This window comes from Pseudovirgaria hyperparasitica, assembly GCF_010093815.1.
Source record: "Pseudovirgaria hyperparasitica strain CBS 121739 unplaced genomic scaffold EJ05scaffold_31, whole genome shotgun sequence".
NCBI classification, from domain to species: Eukaryota; Fungi; Ascomycota; class Dothideomycetes; order Acrospermales; family Acrospermaceae; genus Pseudovirgaria; species Pseudovirgaria hyperparasitica.
The window spans coordinates 43,828-62,661 of NW_022985579.1; the positions used below are offsets into that span (position 1 = coordinate 43,828).

At 48.1% G+C, this 18,834-nt stretch overlaps 5 protein-coding genes across 5 annotated transcripts; 3 read left to right on the plus strand and 2 right to left on the minus strand.

The window, feature by feature from the left end:
* Positions 1–1,640: 1,640 nt before the first annotated feature.
* EJ05DRAFT_471102 (uncharacterized protein) lies at positions 1,641–4,639 on the minus strand. The gene is made up of 2 exons (XM_033742956.1): positions 3,472–4,639; positions 1,641–3,406 (listed from the first exon to the last, which is right to left on the minus strand). Exons 1-2 carry the CDS (start codon positions 4,176–4,178, stop codon positions 1,945–1,947), a joined length of 2,169 nt encoding a protein of 722 aa, XP_033595206.1. The 5' UTR covers positions 4,179–4,639; the 3' UTR covers positions 1,641–1,944.
* Positions 4,640–5,331: 692 nt separating this feature from the next.
* On the minus strand, positions 5,332–10,070 carry EJ05DRAFT_515418 (uncharacterized protein). Its single transcript, XM_033748601.1, has 3 exons — positions 9,806–10,070; positions 7,821–9,683; positions 5,332–6,996 (listed from the first exon to the last, which is right to left on the minus strand). Exons 1-3 carry the CDS (start codon positions 9,839–9,841, stop codon positions 5,566–5,568), a joined length of 3,330 nt encoding a protein of 1,109 aa, XP_033595207.1. The 5' UTR covers positions 9,842–10,070; the 3' UTR covers positions 5,332–5,565.
* Positions 10,071–11,059: 989 nt separating this feature from the next.
* EJ05DRAFT_266135 (putative alpha-glucosidase) lies at positions 11,060–14,298 on the plus strand. The gene is made up of 3 exons (XM_033740308.1): positions 11,060–11,470; positions 11,523–12,233; positions 12,374–14,298. Exons 1-3 carry the CDS (start codon positions 11,233–11,235, stop codon positions 14,275–14,277), a joined length of 2,853 nt encoding a protein of 950 aa, XP_033595208.1. The 5' UTR covers positions 11,060–11,232; the 3' UTR covers positions 14,278–14,298.
* Positions 14,299–16,038: 1,740 nt separating this feature from the next.
* On the plus strand, positions 16,039–16,733 carry EJ05DRAFT_266170 (uncharacterized protein). Its single transcript, XM_033740309.1, has 2 exons — positions 16,039–16,535; positions 16,586–16,733. The coding sequence occupies exons 1-2, from the start codon at positions 16,198–16,200 to the stop codon at positions 16,665–16,667; spliced, it is 420 nt and encodes a 139-aa protein (XP_033595209.1). The 5' UTR covers positions 16,039–16,197; the 3' UTR covers positions 16,668–16,733.
* A 769-nt stretch (positions 16,734–17,502) lies between these two features.
* Positions 17,503–18,712, plus strand: EJ05DRAFT_481000 (uncharacterized protein). Its single transcript, XM_033744976.1, has one exon. The coding sequence runs from the start codon at positions 17,632–17,634 to the stop codon at positions 18,499–18,501; it is 870 nt and encodes a 289-aa protein (XP_033595210.1). The 5' UTR covers positions 17,503–17,631; the 3' UTR covers positions 18,502–18,712.
* The last annotated feature ends 122 nt before the right edge of the window (positions 18,713–18,834 follow it).

An 18,834-nucleotide genomic window follows, 5' to 3' on the forward strand; every position in this document is an offset into this window, starting at 1 on the left:
ATGCAATGTTTTGTCTAGCGCCCGCTAGCGCCCTCACCAAAACCACGACGAAAATCCACCTTTTGCCACATATTAAATTAACCAGGGCCTGATTCAAAAATCTGGTCCCTAGTTTTATAGCCCTGCCTGCGACGAGTATTTTCATATACTTTTTACCCTCTGCAGGGCTATACTCATAGACGAGATAGGTTTACAAGCCTCTGGTGTCGCGTTTGGTGGCAGGTTCAAAAATTTAACTTCGCCGTGGATTTCCCGGCGTGCCTTAGTGCCTTAAATTCAAGACTGCACGCAGTCTGCCGGCCGCAGGCCACCCTAGTAGCTTTATAATATTATCTTATCTTGAATACTACTTATAAATCATAGTTAGAGTATTATAAAAATATATCTAGAAAATAAAAGTTTAGTAAGCTAACTTAGAAAGAAGAGAATATATATATCTAAAAATCTTAGAAAGTCAGCTTTTCTATAGAGGTACTACCTCTTTATTAAACTTACTAAGGTATAAGAGTTTCTATACTAGCGGTTCTTCACGGTATAGTAGTATCGTATATAAGAGGTCTAGTTCTACGGGATATAATTCTATCCCTATCTTTAACTAGCTTATCTTTCTTCAAAGGTCGAACCGTCCTCGAGGATAAACACTGCATAATTATCACCACCTTCAGCTTGTCAAGTGCTACTAATACCGCGACCGTAGGTCTCTATACCGCCATCGAAAGTCCCACTGATAGTGTGGGGGATATGTAGGTTACGGAGCCCTTGAAGGAGGAATTGGGAAAGAGGCGCAAGGACAGAGCGTAGTGGCATCGGTGACATGGGGAAATGTGAGACTAGCAAAGCCTTGGGGAAAGGGAAATGAGGACTGAAGTAAGGGATTGCATGGTGTGGCAGATCTTGGTCAGAGCCGAAGAGTATCTGACAGATGAGCAAGTGAAGCTAAGATGTAGAACAGATAAGAGGCTGAGGAAAGACTGCGCCCACTGATAACAAACTACGGGTCTTAGTGCTCCTCTGAAACTGGCTTCTCCGGTCTTTGTAGTTTTTGCTAATGCACATTAAGCTCTTCTTACACTCTACATTCATTCTATAATCGACATAGACGAAGCATTTAGTCAACCACCAGATGCCATTTCTTGATTACATAAATGAAGAGAACTAAATCCTCATCTGAGACGCAAACGAAACATTAGTCGTTGGTCAATTTTTCTGTTAGAATTCGTCGAAATCTCGAATAGGGTATGCCAAGAATTGTTTGGGTCTGAAACAGATTGTAATAAGAGATCAAAGGTAACCTATCGTAAGATCTATCTATCCAAATGTAAACTTGTTAAGATCAACGGAGCTTGATAGAGGTACCATTGGGGCCTCCCCCCTTGAAAGGCTACTGGAGATATAAGGAGTTATGCTCGAAGAATACCTGGCCCTCAAAAAGTATGTTGAACACTAGCGCATCGATCGCGTTAAGGTGTAGCTTTTAGAGTAGTTCATGGCCTTTAGGGAGATGAAAAAACCCAAGACTCCGCTTTTAATGGTATTAGTATCATCACTATTCGGAGCAACGTTGTTGTGATTGAAAGAGCGCCAGGGAGCATAATGAAGGGGCTATCCGGTCATATTACCAGTCACAGCGTTCGTCTGACCTTTGTTTCTTAAATGTATTAGTATAGAACCTTTTATTTGATGATAGAACCTTCATATAGAGTTTTTTGACATGGAAGACCGCAGACATAAAAGTAATGTGGTGTATCACAATAACACGTCTGAGTTCAACGAGTAGATGGAGAGGCTTCGTGCGCTTCTACATGATGCTCTCAAGTCGGCGAGGACGGGGATGGCGCTTCAAGTAGACAGTAGTAACCCCAAATTACATGGATAGCGAAGGCTTATGTCCAAATTGTATGTTAAACAGACCATTCTCTGTACATCAGTTCTACGCATGTAACTTCACTGTCTTACGAGCTCAACTGTGCTTACGATGTCCACGGAGCTACTCCCAACCATGATCTTGGTAGTTCCGCTCGGTAGCACCCATTGCTGGCTCACCACATCCCATCGACTCAAGTCACGCCTCGTCAACTCCATTGCGAATGTTCTCGTCTCGCCAGAGTTGATGACCTGTTTCTGGAACCCTCGTAGCACGTGGATGCTTTCGCCTGGAAACTGCACGTACAACTGTGCTACCTCGGCTGCGTAGATAATCCCAGTATTAGAAACCTCGACCGCCACACTAACGAGTCTGTCAAACAGGCTCTTTGTCCCCCCTGGTATGGTGTCTGTTGGATTAGGTGGCGAAGCGGGGGCAGAAGAGAAGTCGTTGCTTGTGATATGTGCGGAGCTGTACGAGAATGTTGTATATGACAATCCGAAACCGAATGGCACGCGTGGCTCTATGCTTTTCTCTTGGAAGTAGCGATAGTCGAAGCCGCTTGGGTCTGAAAGGTTGACTTGAGGGTTGCCCATGGGAACGTAACTCGCATTCAAGAGTGGGCCATAATCAGATGCATTTTTCGCGATTGTGTATGGAAGCTTGCCGGAGGGGCTTTGGTCGCCAAACAAAACCTGCGTAAGAGCGCGACCGGAATCCTGGCCTGGTAGATGCGCGAGTAGGATTGCTGTAACGTTGGGATGGTCGTAAAAACTGTCGAGGATGCGGATGAAGGGATTGTGGATGACCACGATAGTGTTCGCACAGCGATCCGCAACGTGCGTGACAAGCGAGTCAGATCTAGGGTCAGCCAGACCAGCGCGATCTGATGATTCTGTGCTGAAATCGTTCAGGAATACTAAGCACGCAGAACTTGCAGCACTAACATCGGGGGTGAAGGATTGAAAGTCGTGTAATACATATATGTTGTCCTCGTATGCACGCTGGGAGATGGCAGAATAGGGGTCAGAGATATAAGACCCGATGCTGGAGCCGGATCCGGTGGCTGAGAAGTAGGTACCGTTCGAAGCAATCTGTGGGATTTCTATCGGCGTGCCAGAGATAATCGAGATGAAGTCGTCAGCAGTTGCATTCACACCTTGAGCATAGAGAGACCAGAGAAGGCCAAGAAGACCAGATCCTGGGTTACTTGTGGGTTGAACGGTGCCATCGTAGCCAAAAAGAGAGAGTATCTTAGGTGAGCGGAGTGGAAGAGCATAGTTCGTATTCTTGACAAGTACGTGGCTTTCGATTGCTTGCTGCAGACGGCTTTGTTTCTTCGATGGATCTCGGGCGTCTACGAGTTCATGATCAACTGTATAATCCTTGACGAGGCCGTAGCCGTTGGGCGGTGATGATACTTGGTCTCCAAAAACGTAATACGTTGCAGCGAGTTGGCGGGTAGCCATGTCTTGTAGTCTTCCTGAAGGAATGGATCCATTTTGTACGCCAGTCGCGAGTGCTCCTTTGGCCCAATAATTGCTGCGATATCAAAGTCAGCTGGTGCGCAAATAGTGAATCTCAATCTACAACGCGAGTTTACATACTCTGAATTGGGCATGGCCACGTCGAGTCCAGACAGCGCGGACGGCACACCAGAATGCTGAGCACCCCAATCGCTCAGCACAAACCCAGGAAACTGCAATTCGTCTTTCAAGAGGCCGTTCAGGAGGTTCTCATTCTCGCAAGCATACGTGCCATTCACCCTTTGATATGAACACATGATACATCCGACACCAGCGGCAACAGAATCTTGAAATGCCCAGAGGTACAGCTCGTGCATATCCTTATCGTTGATCTCGGACGAAACAGAGACATTATTTCCACCAGATGGGTTCCTATATGTCTCCTGTTCATTCCCAACAAAATGCTTGACTGAAGAAATGACGTTTTCCTGAATGCCAATGATGGAAGCAGCCGAAAGCTTCCCAGCTAGAAACGGGTCCGCACCTAAGCCTTCCATGTTTCTGCCTCCCAAAGCGACTCGACCCGCAGGACCAACGACAGGCGTCAATAGTATTTTGACACCCTTCTTACGATGCTCGAGTCCCATCTGCTGACCACGCTCATAGGCCAGTTCGAGATTCCAACTCGCAGCAACGGAGATGCCTTCTGGGTAGCTGTTGACTAGATCTGTCTTGCCAATGTCATTATAGCATAGTCCTTCGAAGCCAACACGGCTTGCACTGCCGATCATGCCAGAACAAGCGCTATCAACACCATACGTCACATTATTCAACTCCTCGGTCGTCATCTGCGAGGTGATAGCGTGAGCCTGGCTAATGGCGTAGAACCAATTTGTCGCCGCATCAGGGTTGTCTATAAGATGTCAGTCTTCAGACCGAAAAGCGTTGACTTGAGATGTCCGACATGACTGTAATTCAAAGCCAAGGCTTGTTTTTGCGACAGAGAATGCCCACACGGCGGTGCACAATGTGACGAAAGACATCATTATAGTCATGTGTGACGACTACCCGGGTCGCGATGTTATTTGAATGCTCGCGTAGGTGCGAGGAAGGGGAACAAGCAGGTGTGTCCCATATATAGAACTTTTACGTCGCTGGTTCCTCCATCGTGAAAGCCAATTATAGGCTGAATTGCCTGGCCCCTAAATGAACGATTCAAGGCGCAGTCTAGTCACAGTTCCCGTTATTATGATTACAAGTCTTGTCGTGGGGTCGGAAGGGAGCGAGAGGCGCCGAGATCCGTCGGAATAGGACTCGTGGAGACCCATTTCATCTTAATAAAGTTTAGCGCTCTCCACAGCCCAGGTCGGTTGCCCAATTCATCTCCCGTTACCCGTTGTCGTGGGGCGAGAGTGAACACCATAACCCAGCACCAGATGCCAACAAGTCGATTCGGCCGAAGTTGGCAGAGCTTGATTGGCCCCCACATACCGCTAGTTTTGAAAACCACAATCGGCCCGGGCTACGGAAGCTGATATGCGAAGTTTGCTGCTGCCTGAGGAATCAAGGTAAATAGCGACTGATGATGAAACATGAGCGCTACGAAAGTTCGTTTGTCTCGCTCTGGGACTTGATAGAATACTCTATATCTTTTGGTTTGAGTAAAGAGCCACCAACGATTTCGCAAGAGGGTCTTGTACATAATCGTTCTCAATCATGTCTCAAATTCCTGCCAATCTCCAGACCTGATGCATATCAACATCTACATAATAACAGATCAAGTGAGCTTCGCTATGCTTCAATCCGTCACTCAGTCTCGCATAAAAACTATACTAATAGACTAAGGTCATTCGGCAGAATAGTTTCATGACATTGGTTAAGACAGGGTGGTGGCTGAATGACGTATTGTAATCATAACCTACCTTATCTAGTTAGACCCTGTCTCCGCATTTCCGACGGCAAAGATGAAATGCTCGTAGGATTGTTCTGATGAAGGAGTAGAGGTGGAGAAGCCTTTCAGATCTATTGTCCCCTGTTTATATACTGCGCTGTAGCGGCCTTGACCTTCTCAAGATACTTCTCAGTATGTTCATAGAAGCATGCCCAGGATGTAACCCAATGTCCAAAGTCAAACTCATGTAATGCACTATATATCGCAAGATCATCCATCGTCTCCTTCCCCCATTGGTCCCATCTTCACTCCCATATTTCTCACTTCCTCGTCCTAGCATTATCTCATTTCGAAGTTCCTGCGTACTGATCTAACCGATCCAACCAACCTTGTACCTCGCGCACGAGCTCTTTCCTCCTCATCCTCACATCATGATTGCCGTCGGTTTCCACCGCATCCAGCTTTAGCATAACCTGCACCAATATGGTCTCCGCCAAGCCCTTCTGCTTCATCGTCCACTTCGCCATCTCCACTCCTTCGCCCGGTGTGCTACGCAGAAACTCTTCACATTGTGGTTGTAATGTAATTCGAAAATGGCTCTCTAGCGCATCTAGCTGAGTCATTGGCGGATTTGACAGCGAGGGCTGTGGCGCGGAGATGGGTGGCGCAGAGGAGGGTCGCAGGTTTGCAGTTGAAGGTATAGGTAGATACTCAGCAGGGCGGGGGGTGTTATTTGTGTATCTTGCGGATGCCTGAGTCGAAGATGAGGTCGGAGATTTGCGCCCACTTGCGCCGCCACGCTTCTTACGCTTGCTGCGCGTCTTCCTCTTCTTACTTGCAGTATTGGAGGGGGTAGCACTGTCATCAGCGGATTCGTCGTCGGAGCTTGCACTGAGGACACTGCGATCATCCGTGGCGTCACGAGTGTCGAGATAGCTGTCTGATGCTTCGCTGACGGTGACGAGTACTTCAGAGGCGTGATCCGAGTGTAGACCTTCGTCACGAGCAAGCGCCTTGTCATCTTTGAGGTTCTTGCCTTTGTAAAGGAGTTTTATACGTCTTGCGTCGCGGATCTCGAGCTTTTGGGCTGCGGCGATGCGGAGCACTCCGATTGTGATTTCGCCACTAGAGAGGCTACCGCTGGGGAAGTGGATAGGATAGCTCAACTTTTTATTTCGTAAAATGATTGTGTCGTCGTTCGCACCAGGGGAGGCGGCATGTTGGGATTGATTGTTCGATATAGCGTGACGAGCGAGATCTTCCGATGTTATATAGCTGAAGTCAGAGTCGGTGACCTGGTTATTACCGGAATTTGCGTTGCGCCCAAACGGAGAGAATTTGCCAGCCATCTGGCCAAACCGAGAGCTCCAGGATGACATCTCCTTATTCTTCTGCTTCTTAGCCTCAGGACAGGTTGTAAAGGAGGGTGGAGATTGCAGTGCTGGCAGACGAGAACGTTGACGGCCGAAAAACAAGAGGAGGACGGCTGCAACGAACAAGATAAAGCCAGCAGTCGAGTAGACGAGCGAATCGTCGTCGACTAACCGTGAGGAAAAACCTCGTAATCGATCCACGATGTACTGCTTGTCCGTGTAATGAAGTAGCAAGTCCCACTTGCGCCCCACCAACTCGTCTTTAAAGGATGTTGCAGGCTGGTAGGGAGTAGTATTCTTGAGCCGGCGGCCGAAGATGTCAGAGATGACGTTGAGAAAATGTGAAGACGCCAGAGTGAAGATACCTTGTCGTAACGATTTGTCGGCAGGAGAAGAAGGAATCTCAAGTAGAAAAGTGGTGCGACGACCGTACGAATCGTGGTTTCCCACGACCGGTGGATGTTAAACTTAAGCTTAGGTGCCCATACCGAAGTAAAAGGCCCGACTCAGAGCCTTGCGTATCGGTAAGCACAGTGTACTGAAAGCAACGCTTTAGCCACCTCTACTCTCTCTGCCAAAGTACATTTAGGGCTTCAAAGTGGCTAAAGATCACGGTTTAACCAGAAAATAACGACCATAAAGTCCCAGTTTCATTGATTCATATCATCCTATCGCCATAACAAACGCTACTGCGTCTCAATCCAGGTCATCAACCGTATTGCGCCCACGATGCATCCCGCCATAAGTATTAGCGGTTGTGATTACTAAGCCCCCTACACTTTTCGCGCACAACGCCAGCGGGACCGACCATGCATCAGTGTATGGAACATATGAGAAAAACATAGGAGAGACATAAGACCAAAAGTCTTTGCGAAAAGGTTTCGTGTCACCTCAAACATCACTAACGTGAACCCAATACCGTAAAGGAAATTTGATGCACGACAAGTGCTCATTTCTTAGCCAAGAGCCGCGGGTTGAGCGTTAAACAAAGGAGACAGGTCGTCTATCGGAAATGTCGGATTCAGCTACCAGACGCGGTTATTCACGCCCAGTCTCGTAGATACCTGGACAGATGATGAATAAAGTCGTTCAATAGTACTGCTTGATCAAGTCTTGCGCTTTCTAGGCGTTGCAAGAAAGTTGAGGCGAGACGAAGTAAGTCCGCTAGTTCGCTTTGTATCGGTACGTCGCAATGGCCTGGCTGAGGTTTTCGCGGGCGTATTTACCTTCGATGGAGCAGTAGATGTTTGGTCGACCGACTTTCTAGCTCTTTTGCGATTGCGACCCTCTTCAATGTCGTCTTCATTCTCGGCCGATGGCTTGTTTTCTTTGTCGCTCTCTAGGCTTTCCTCTACATCATCAAGCTTGCGCTTCTTACCAATATTCTGAACACCTTCACAAACATTGCTACCTTGAGTCTTACGGATCGATTTGATGCCTGAAGTCACCGGACCGAAAGAAACTTGCCTCTCAGATCTGAAAGTGAAACTACCAGGAATCGATAGCTCGTTCAAAGTCTTGCGGCGGCGAGAGGGTGCAGGGGATGGAGAGCTGGTAGAAGCGGTAAGAGAAGGATAATCGATCTCGAGAGAAGGGTACTCGATCGGTGGCTCGACATCGTCCGTGTTTGCGACCGGCGTTGGAGTCTTCGGGGCATCACGTTCGGCCCTGGCTACGGTGCTCGCTGTGAACTCAACACGTCTAGTCTTGCTGACTGGTGCAGTAAATGGTACAGCTGGAAGTGACTTGTCTATATTGGAACCGTATTTGACGCGATCCGGAGTTGCAACATGAGTGCCTGCTGCTATCTTAAGCGGATCATTCGAGAAATGCCGCTGAGGGCTTCGCAAAATACCGCGAACACCACCTTTCTGCCTTAGAGAGTCACTGATCTGCTGAACACCTTCTCTGATTGTACTTTTGGCTCGCGAAGGGCTGATATTACGTCTCAGTGGAGTGCGAGTTGATGGCGTGCGAAGAAGTGAGGGAATGTTGGACTGGGGCGTCTTGGCAACTCTTACGCTCTGGGCCCGAGCAAGAGACGATCTGGTTGGAGTGCAGACTGAAGGAAGTCTCGAGATGCTTGCTGGAAGCTTGGGAATCATAGTTTTGGGTGTGGCAGACTTATCAGCTGGTCGCATGGAAGAAACATCCTGCTCAGCGCTGTGTTTGTTCCGTTTGTTAGAGAAGATGACTGCAGGAATATCCTCAACTGTTTCAGAGACTAGCTTGACAGTAGATCTCGGACGAGCACCTGAGCTGGCATGCGCCGGGAGTCTTGACATCGAGGGTGAAGGTCTCACTGCTGGCGGAGCGTCTTCGTCATCAAGCTGGGCCTTCGATGGCGAGCGCTTAAGAGACTTCCGCACCTCTGCTTGCTTGAAGCGGTTGGGGTCTGCTCTAAACGATGATGGATGGTTGGCAATTGAGTCCATCCTCTTGAACTGTTCCATGTGCACGTCGCTGAAGCGACCTGCTTTACCTTTCGCCTGGGCGTACTTTCGACCTCCAACTCCGTTGATATCAGCGATAGATGCACCTGCATGTTTGGCGGCCATCATTTGGGCCTTGATCATGGCAGCTTCTTCGCGTGTCTCTTCCATCAGCTGGCGAGCTTCGGGGCTCAGCTCGAAAGATGGCCGAGTCACACGAAACTTAAACTCTGGGGTACTAAGCACGCTTTTTTGAGCGGTTGTGGGTATCTTTGTAGGGGTTGCTTGGGTATAAATTAGTTTATTCACGCCCTTGGACGGCTCTGTATGCGCGCCCTTGCTGAGAAAGCCCAGCCAACGAGCTTCTTCGAGTGGCTTGGTGGTGGTCTGGTGGTGAAGCTGCGGGTGCATCTCTTTCTCGCTGGGTTTGATAGGTGTTTTGTTGCGGGGTGTACGCTGAGTGATACCGGTGAGATTGCCGAAGGAGAACATGGACTTCTTTGGTGTTGCTACCAGGGAGGTCTGAAGGGATTTGGGGACGACGACATCTGGGGTGTTCTGTCGTTCGCCCGTCTCAGGAAGGCTTGCAAGCGACATATCACTGGTCGAAGCGATGCGTTCGCCAACAACAGGTGCAGGCGAAGGGGGTTTGAGTTCCTACCCAGGGAATGTTAGTTCGTTTGATACATGAGTGCTAATGGCAATCGATAAGACTCTAGACAGTCGATAGCATGAGGAGAATCATTGCCCGGGTGCATGGTAAGAAGAATTTGGCGCACCTTCCCAAGCCGAGCGGAGCGGCGAGTCCTAGGCATCGTGGTGGATCCTGTCGGGCTGTTGACAAAACAAGGGCGATGAAGGGTAGAGCAGAGTAGGGTTCGCGTAGATGTCTGAATCTGTTTTGCCTTGCTAGCGGAACGGCAAACGGGCAGAGGAAGAGAAAGAACAAAAGAAAACTGCGGACACGATGAGGTAATGAGGGTCAAGTTGGAGAATCACCGAGTTCAGTGCCAGTTCGTTTCCGTCAGAAGAGGTGGAGCAGCTGTGCTGTCAAAAGTTAGGTAAATCGACGAGTGCGAGTGTCAACAAACACCATACCCCATAGAGCTTAGCCTGAAGTCCGTGCACGGGAACGATCGGTCCTTCAGCCAAGGGTATGCGTCGAAATCTTATTATTCAACAATTATTTGCTGACTTGCTACCAGTTCCATCAAACTTGCATGCAGAGCCGTTCACTCATTGCTCAATCGTCCCCGCTGAAGATTGCCACAGCAATGCTAGCCGCCAAGGTGCGGATGTCTGTCTGTCTGGATGGTCCATGGCAACTCGGCTCTTATCTTGACTCGATTGACAGCCAAAGACGCCGTGCGAGGACGCTTCGTCTCCGGGACACCCTGGACATACTTTCGAGGAGAAAAGACAGCCAAAGGTATCATGGTTGGCATAGACATACGTTCGACACTCTGTCGGAAGACAGCCATCCTGTGTACGCATAGAGAGCCACTCAACTGCGTTACCCTCATTCATGTCTAACGGTCTTGCCTGGGACAAAAAACGGGTTACTATTTCAAGACACACCATGAAGCGGGAGAATCAACTACAATCAGGCGAAAATTTGATATATATATCAAGTGGCGACGTACACTATGCACATTATGCTAAGACTGACGAGCATCCGCGGCCGTATCAATCTCAATGTACTATGAATCGTGGTAGCGCTACTATTACAGCACCCAAGTTGCTCACGTTCTGACAGGTCAAGCTACACTAGCGACTTGACCATTTCTTTCGACTTGCGGTAGGCTTGGTAGTAACGCCATCGATGTCATGCGCTCGTACAGAATATCTGGCGATGCTAGAGGAACCCACTTACAACACCAGTATCATTATTACCTGCGGTTCAACTCTCGCTGGAACCTCTCCGCGCTTCCCCGCAGTGCCAAGAAGACGCCTCTCCGGTTTTCTGCTAGGGCCCCCAGGCAAAACAGCTGGTGATCGAATGCCGCACAGTCCTCGCAGTAAGCATCGGCGCCGCAACTGCTTGCTTCAACCTATTGACTGCTTTGATGTCCATGTATATAACTAATAGTCCAGTGTAACCTTCACTCCTAAGTGGGTCGTCTCGCCGGAATTGTCTGGGTATATACTTCCCCGTCATGTCCTCCCAGCAGACCTTCCACAGCTCTCCTCAATCGCTCGACCTAAGATGGCTCAGTTAGCTTTGCTGATTGTGTGTCTCACAGCTTCAGTTGCTGCCGCTCCGTATGCGGGTGCTACAAAGTTAGAGCGCAGACAGTCGTTGGAAAGTTGTCCAGGTTACACTGCCTCAAATGTCCTGTCAAGTCCCAATTCATTGACTGCCGAGCTCTCTCTTTCTGGAGACGCCTGCAATGTGTACGGCACTGATATTGATTCCTTGCTACTTACTGTTACGTATGAGACAGGTATATCATGCGACAACGCCATTATAGGTAGAAATGTATTGACCAATTGCAGACAAACGGCTACATGTCCTGATTGAGGACGCTTCACATGAAATTTATCGTGTTCCGGAATCTGTATTGCCGCGACCAGTTTCTCAAAACTCGACTGTGGACGAGTCAGATCTCGAGTTCAGCTATGGAGAGTCTCCTTTTACTTTCACTGTGAAGAGAAAGTCCACGGGAGAGGCCCTTTTCGACTCGTCGGCAGCACCTTTGGTGTTTGAAGATCAGTACCTACGTTTGAGAACGGCTTTGCCAGAAGACCCTAATTTGTACGGACTTGGCGAGCATTCTGACAGTTTCCGTCTTAACACCACAAATTACACTCGTACTATGTGGTCGAGAGATGCCTTTGGCATTCCAGAAGGATCGAATCTTTACGGGAACCACCCAATCTATTTTGATCATCGTGAGAGTGGATCTCATGGTGTCTTTCTGCTGTCCAGCGCTGGCATGGATATCAAGATCAACAATACTCAAGCAGAGGGTCAATACCTTGAGTATAACACCCTTGGTGGTGTTATCGATCTCTACTTCTTGGCTGGAGACACTCCATTGGACGTGTCGAAGCAATACGCAGAGCTCGTAGGTCTCCCAGCCATGAACTCGTATTGGAGTCTTGGCTTTCACAACTGTCGCTACGGCTACCGTGACTTTTATGCTGTTGCAGAGACTATCGCGAATTATAGTAGTGCAGGTATCCCGCTGGAAACACAATGGACTGGTACGTTTCATCATAAAGTGAATGCAGCGACGATCATCAGTTCAGCGATACTTCAATATTAACTGCAAAATGGTGAACGTATCGCTAGACTGGCGTCCTAATACTGCACTGGAGGAAAAAAACATTGCTAACCTTGATAGACATCGACTATATGTACGAGCGTTGGATCTTCACTGTTGATCCGACCCGCTTCGAAATTGCTCGTGTTCGAGACATTGTTGACTACCTCCACGAGCATGATCAGCACTACATTGTCATGGTAGATCCTGCTGTGGCCTACAATGACTTTGGCAACTATTCTACCCTCAGTCGTGGCATCGACCAAGATGTCTTCATGAAGTATGACAATGGTACGATTTTCACTGGTGTTGTATGGCCTGGTCCTACTGTATTCCCTGATTGGTTCCACCCAAACACGCAAGCCTTTTGGAGCAATGAATTTGCTCAGTTCTTCGACCCTGGAGATGGGATCGATATCGACGGACTCTGGATTGACATGAACGAAGCTGCCAACTTCTGCCCATTCCCTTGCTTAGATCCAGTTGGGTATAGCGAGAACAACCGTTTCCCGCCTCAGAGACCTTTCCTGAGATCTCAGCCTCGCGAGATCCCCGGTTTTCCGGCCGAATTCCAACCCGGCGCTCAGGACTATCCGCCAGACAGCTTACCTTACAACGATCCGAATCTTGCGCCTCCTGCAAGTCCTAACTCCGGTCCAAACAACAAGCGCCAAGCGTCCGAGATTCCAGGTCAATCATTCAGTGCAGAATTGACTACTCCAGTTGGCGTGGAAGGGCGCAATCTGCTCGCACCTCCATATCGTATCAATAATGCAAACACCTTCCAGGATATTGGTGGTAATAGTAATCAAACAATTCGGACAGACCTTCACCATTATCATGGGCTGGCTGATCTTGATGTTCACAATCTGTATGGAACAATGATGTCTGAAGCATCGCGAGGAGCTATGATCGACCGTCGTCCTAAGCTGCGACCCTTGGTTATAACGCGAAGCACTTTTGCTGGTGCCGGTCGTAAGACGGGCAAGTGGCTAGGAGATAATCTCTCAATATGGGATCATTATCGGAACCAGATCCAGGGTATGCTTGACTTTAGTGCCATATACCAGGTCCCCATGGTAGGCTCTGATGTCTGTGGCTTTGGTCAAAACACGACTGAGACGCTTTGTGCTCGTTGGGCAATGTTGGGAGCTTTCAATCCTTTTTACCGCAACCACAACCAGGACAGCGCCCTGCCACAGGAATTCTACATCTGGCCATCCGTCACTGCTGCCGCGAAGAAAGCCATTGATATCCGCTACCGCTTGTTGGACTACTTCTACACTGCCTTGTACGAGCAAACTCTTGACGGAACACCCTCTCTAAACCCTCTTTTCTTCAAGTACCCAACGGATTCTGAGACCTTTGGTAACGCTTTACAGTTTTTCTACGGCCCCAGCATTCTTGTCAGTCCAGTCACGGAAGAGAACTCGACCAGCGTCTCGATCTACATACCCAAAGATACTCTATATGATTTCTACACATATGAGAAGGTTGACGGCCAGGGTGAGTGGGTCAATCTGACCGATGTAGCCTTCGATCACATCCCACTTCACATCAAGGGTGGTTCCATCATCCCCTTCCGCAGTGAAAGCGCCATGACTACCACAGAAGTACGTACTAAGCCTTTCGACGTCGTCATTGCCCCTGGCTCGGACGGGAATGCATCTGGCTCGCTATACCTGGACGACGGTGTCTCCATTGAGCAGGAGCATGGTTGGACGTACCTCAAATTCTCATACAACAGCAATGAATTGCACATCACCGGCGGATTCGGTTATCAAGAAGAGGGCAACAAGATCGCCAAGTTCACTGTTCTGGGCGTCGAGTCCGCGCCGGCAGTCGTTACTGTCAGCAAGAAGGGCGAGTACAATCTCCAGTCGAGTGGTGGATCTGGTTGTTATACATTCGACGCGGGCAGGAACGTACTAACCATTACGGCGGAAATTCCGTTGGATGCCAATACCACAATTTCGTGGCACTGAGTATAGTGTATAAACAACTCAATGCACGATGCTCCCAAAAAATTACAGATATTGAAAAGTATGGTTGATTAGTGTATATGAAAGTAACCAACAAATCTGAAGTGGTCGATCATACCACGTATTCTTTATGTGCTGCAACGTCTTGCACGGTATTGACATTAGCTTTAGAATAAGTCTAGACCTCTTCGTTCTCTTGCTATTGCGACACCTCCATGCCCTCAATGAGGATTGAAATTAATTATGAAGTTGGTGACACTTTCACTCACGAACGATTCGATCCAACAAAGCTAGCTTTTGAGCCTGGCTACAAGGTCATTCAGTGGACGCAGTAGCTGCACCATGCCATTTTTCTCGAGCTATCATGGCTAAAAATCCCGTCGTATTCTCTCAATGGAGGTCTTCTCCTTCTTTTAAACACGGCTTTATGTCCATAATTGAAATCGTAAAGTATCTAGTCATCAGCTGCACATTAGTCTCAACATCTCAATACTTTAGCCAGAATTGCAATCTATACCCTAACGGAGTTAGCACATTAGGTTCAATAATGCGAGTGTTATGTTTAGATCTCTGTCTGGCAGCTGAAGATAAGCATGTCAAATCCCATCTACGTATAGCCTAAGCTGGTAGTTTCTGGGCTCGAGCTATTGGATACAGACTCCCTTCCTATGCTTGGAAAAATGCTTATCGAAGCACTTGGAAGCATGGAGATGTCGCTCTAGACTTGGGTATTCTCTCGTGCTCGTAAAATCCTTTCGATATCATTCTACAGTCATCACACATGACTAGTAGAGTAGTCAGGAGCAGCGCTGGGAAGCTCTCCTGAAATTGCCCCAGAACAGATAGTTGTGAGTAAATATGCAACAGTGGTGTGGCATTCGAAGACATGTAAGACAATATCTCAATGCTATTGTTCGTTTGATGGAACCACTCTAACTCTATTTTGAAGCTTACGCAAACTAGCAGGTGTATCAATTCGAATACTGCCTGAGGACATCATAAGTGCATGAATGGACAAAATGATGTGCAGGTGCTCGATGGGAAAGACAGTCGGAGAACAAGCTTCGCTAGAGTTTGTTTTGTGAAGGTTGTGATTTGCTCAACATAGTAATATCGAATGAGTGCTAGTATAAGAGCTTTAGGTGAGATCCAAATGTAGCTCAGCGTAAGTTCACGCAGGATTGCCATTGCCATGGCAACAATAAGCAGGCCATGACGTTCCTTCTCAGACAGGCACATTAGTGTACAAGCGTGCTTCGTCGCGATCTTTCATATCCTTTCGGCTTTGTTTGGCCAAACTCTCTGAGTGCCCGTGATAGAACAACTGAGACTCATGTGGCATTTATGGGTTGCATAGCGGAATTTCATGTACAATGAATTTGGTATGGTGAATGTATCATGTTGTATTTGAATACATATCCTTGATCGCATGGGGAAATATCAATGAATGACATGTATTACCACTGGGTGAGTCCTAGTTCCTCAGAGCTGACAACAGCTCCAGACCTGATGAGATAGGTTCGACCTAAGAAGCCGTGTACTCCGGACCTGGAGACTTCTGAAGGGGTGGGCTTACTGGACAGAAGTTACAACCATACATCCTCGTAGTCTTCATCAGCGATCCGTCGATTGCAAAAATTCGATTGCTAAGACTGAGGAGATGAATGTGAGTACATGCTTTTCGCCTGATGGGTAATTTGACCGCCAACTGTCACAGCAGGAGAAGCAGAATTCGCATCAGGACTAGAAGTCCAGCCAGGCCCGGGTCTGGAAGTCAAACCCGAGCACGATGGTCTCATCAAAGACCAGCCTGGGCTGGAGCTTGCAAATAACCAGCCGTACGATCACTCCTCCCATAACGTTGTCCAACCTCCTATACATCCAAAGCAGCGTAACTCAAGACTCCGGTGGCCTATCGCTCTCATGGTCACTATCCTCATAGCTGGAGTCGCAGCAGGGCTAGGTGGCAGCCTTACAGTGCGCAATGCAAAAAGCTCATGTCCCAAGTTTGAGCCTACTCCTACTGATAACCCAATCACCACCACTCCGACTGGTGTTATGTCCTCGATCCTTTCACTCTCGCCAACTAGTGATATCTTCTGGCAGGCAGCTGCGAAGACAGGTGTATCAATACCATCTACTGCAGACTTCCGATACAGCGCGATCGGTGGTGCATACTTCAACGCATTCTACAATAAGGACTCGCCGAACTCTGATGCTATGGGGCTATTAGCAGAGACTTTCGAGATGTATCTTGAAGCGTGAGTTATTGCTCAAGCTAGCTCGTAGCAAACTGATACTTACCCCTCAGGTGTGCGAATCTCGAGTATTACATACCTAACTCCACGTGTCAAGGAGCAGCATGGGTCGCAAGATGGAGGATGGTCGTATAAGTAATGAGACTGCTGACAGAGATCCGCGAAAGAGGTTCGCAGAAAATTGCTTCATGAAGACGTTCGTAAGTATGCCCACGGCTATTTCGGAGGATGCCACGGCAATCAGTTTGTGGCCTATGGGAATTGCCACTACAGTACCTGGATAAGACTGTACCACGAACCTGTTGGCCTTGTTACTTTCAATTGTTCTTGAGCGATTCTCGATTTGCAAGGTGATATAGTAGAATCTATTGAATAACATGAGACTGGACGAGCAGTGATCGTCGAGGAGGTTCTCTTGGAGATGGACTGAGTGAGATTTCGAGCGCTCAACCCCACCATCGACTCCTCGATAAACCCGAAAGCTACTTGGCTATTATGTACTTACTGCTGCCAAACATTAGCAGGATGAAAGAATCTGAGCCAGGGACACTTTTGTTACACAGAGGACCGGTAGAATTGATAATGGAAAGTTTGATAGAATGATAATAACAATGTATGAGAGCTCATGACGTTCTGACGACAATGGCCTTTGGGCACATTGCAACATCTCCTTAACACCACTTGTGTACTTACTGTAAAGTGTGTTCAAGTACTAGTGGGACCATCGGCCTAAAACACCTGTGGACATGTACGCTGTCTGCTCGTGCTTTATGACAAACATGAATTCACATAGGTAGGATGAACAGTTTGACACACACTCATAGCTGAATCATTCACTGCAGCGCGAAAGAGCGCTATGCTCATGCGAGTCTAGCTTGCTGACTGTTTCACATTTCCGCATACCCTAGTAGACAGTAAACAAAGACATTCCTTTTTGATTCTAGCTTGCATGTGTCATCCGTAAAGCACACAAACTTCACCGAGTCAGCCCACTTCAGCATCCAAAGCAAATATGCACTGCTACCTTAGGTCAAACTGATATAAGCATCAAAAAGAAGTTTCCACGCTCACATCTGTTGAAGTGTTACAGTTAAGCCTCATGTCACCATATTCGAATTGCGATTCGTCTTCATGGCTTAAATCTCCTGCCATGCGCTCCGAAGTCTCCTTCCAGACAGATAGCAGCCCACCGTCTATGCAATCGAGCTTCATTTCGACCACGACAAACGCCAATTCGCTCTCAGTCCTTCGTGATCTTGACATCAACGCTCGTCAAGAGTTGCTTGAGTCTCCACTCGTACTTGTTCGAATCGCTTATACCGACATCACAATCCACATACCGTCGTCCCTCATTTCTTCTTATTCGCCGTTTGTTCGCGCTCGGATTGCCGAAGCCTACACTACATATAACAGCCAGCCATCGTCGTTCGCCGACATCTCTGCAGAGGAGGACATACCTGCAGTCACGATACCATACATTCAGGCGGCAGCTCTAGAGTACCTCGTCGATTATATGGTGTCTAGTGCTTCTATCATCGATGATGAACCGATGCAACCCCCTACTTCACCGCGCAACACAATCATTTGCTACCATGCGATCCGAGTGCTACAGATGCCATTCTGCGAGAAGAAATTCCAAGCGACCATCATGGACTTTCTGTCCAAAGAGACATTTTCCAAGGACGACATCGAGGCGGTCTGGATCTTCATGAATGGCATCGATCCAAAAGTACCAGGTGGCGACGAGAAGATCGTGAGCCATATGGTACAGAATGTAGCCTACCGAACAGAGGAAGGGAAGCTGAAGCTCGATGGGGATGTGTGGGAGTATGTTAGGAGCATGCCTGAGCTTGAGAGAAGGGTAAAAGATGTAGGGGACCGATTGAGGAATGATAGGGACGGCAGCAAAGGAAAGGGATTAGGACTGGGGCTGGGTTGTGGCTCCCCAGAAACTTCTTTTGGCTTCTAGGATACCAGTGCTTCTAAGACACCAGTGGATCAAATCAAAACAAGACACAATACCGATCCTTGGTAAAGCATGTCAGATCTACAGTTTGAAGCGAACGTTCTAAGGTGCAGCTGCGACTGCGAAGCCCAAGGGATCACAAAATGTTCTGAAAAGGATTCATGGACTAGGAAAATAGGACGAAGGACTGCTGAAACTTGATCATGCTCGGAATTCCACTTTAGGGATCGCAAATAGATCTTTGTAGCTTTCGGATGTCAATGTCAACTGCCAAGTGTACCCGGTTTGGTGTGGTGTTGTCCAAGGAACTCGAGCTAACCATAATTGACTAGCGCC

What these genes read in the sequence shown, in the direction of transcription:
- EJ05DRAFT_471102 (XM_033742956.1), bottom strand. Translation starts at nt 4,178, where the DNA reads ATGACGACCGAGGAGTTGAATAATGTGACGTATGGTGTTGATAGCGCT. An exon ending in GTGGCCATGCCCAATTCAGA is followed by an intron (nt 3,407 to 3,471) that starts GTATGTAAACTC and finishes TTGATATCGCAG; the next exon opens with CAATTATTGGGCCAAAGGAG.
- EJ05DRAFT_515418 (XM_033748601.1), bottom strand. Translation starts at nt 9,841, where the DNA reads ATGCCTAGGACTCGCCGCTCCGCTCGGCTTGGGAAG. An exon ending in GCTCCGCTCGGCTTGGGAAG is followed by an intron (nt 9,684 to 9,805) that starts GTGCGCCAAATT and finishes TTCCCTGGGTAG; the next exon opens with GAACTCAAACCCCCTTCGCC. An exon ending in CATCTACTGCTCCATCGAAG is followed by an intron (nt 6,997 to 7,820) that starts GTAAATACGCCC and finishes TTTCTACTTGAG; the next exon opens with ATTCCTTCTTCTCCTGCCGA.
- EJ05DRAFT_266135 (XM_033740308.1), top strand. Translation starts at nt 11,233, where the DNA reads ATGGCTCAGTTAGCTTTGCTGATTGTGTGTCTCACAGCTTCAGTTGCT. An exon ending in TACTGTTACGTATGAGACAG is followed by an intron (nt 11,471 to 11,522) that starts GTATATCATGCG and finishes GACCAATTGCAG; the next exon opens with ACAAACGGCTACATGTCCTG. An exon ending in GCTGGAAACACAATGGACTG is followed by an intron (nt 12,234 to 12,373) that starts GTACGTTTCATC and finishes TAACCTTGATAG; the next exon opens with ACATCGACTATATGTACGAG.
- EJ05DRAFT_266170 (XM_033740309.1), top strand. Translation starts at nt 16,198, where the DNA reads ATGGTCACTATCCTCATAGCTGGAGTCGCAGCAGGGCTAGGTGGCAGC. An exon ending in TTCGAGATGTATCTTGAAGC is followed by an intron (nt 16,536 to 16,585) that starts GTGAGTTATTGC and finishes CTTACCCCTCAG; the next exon opens with GTGTGCGAATCTCGAGTATT.
- EJ05DRAFT_481000 (XM_033744976.1), top strand. Translation starts at nt 17,632, where the DNA reads ATGTCACCATATTCGAATTGCGATTCGTCTTCATGGCTTAAATCTCCT.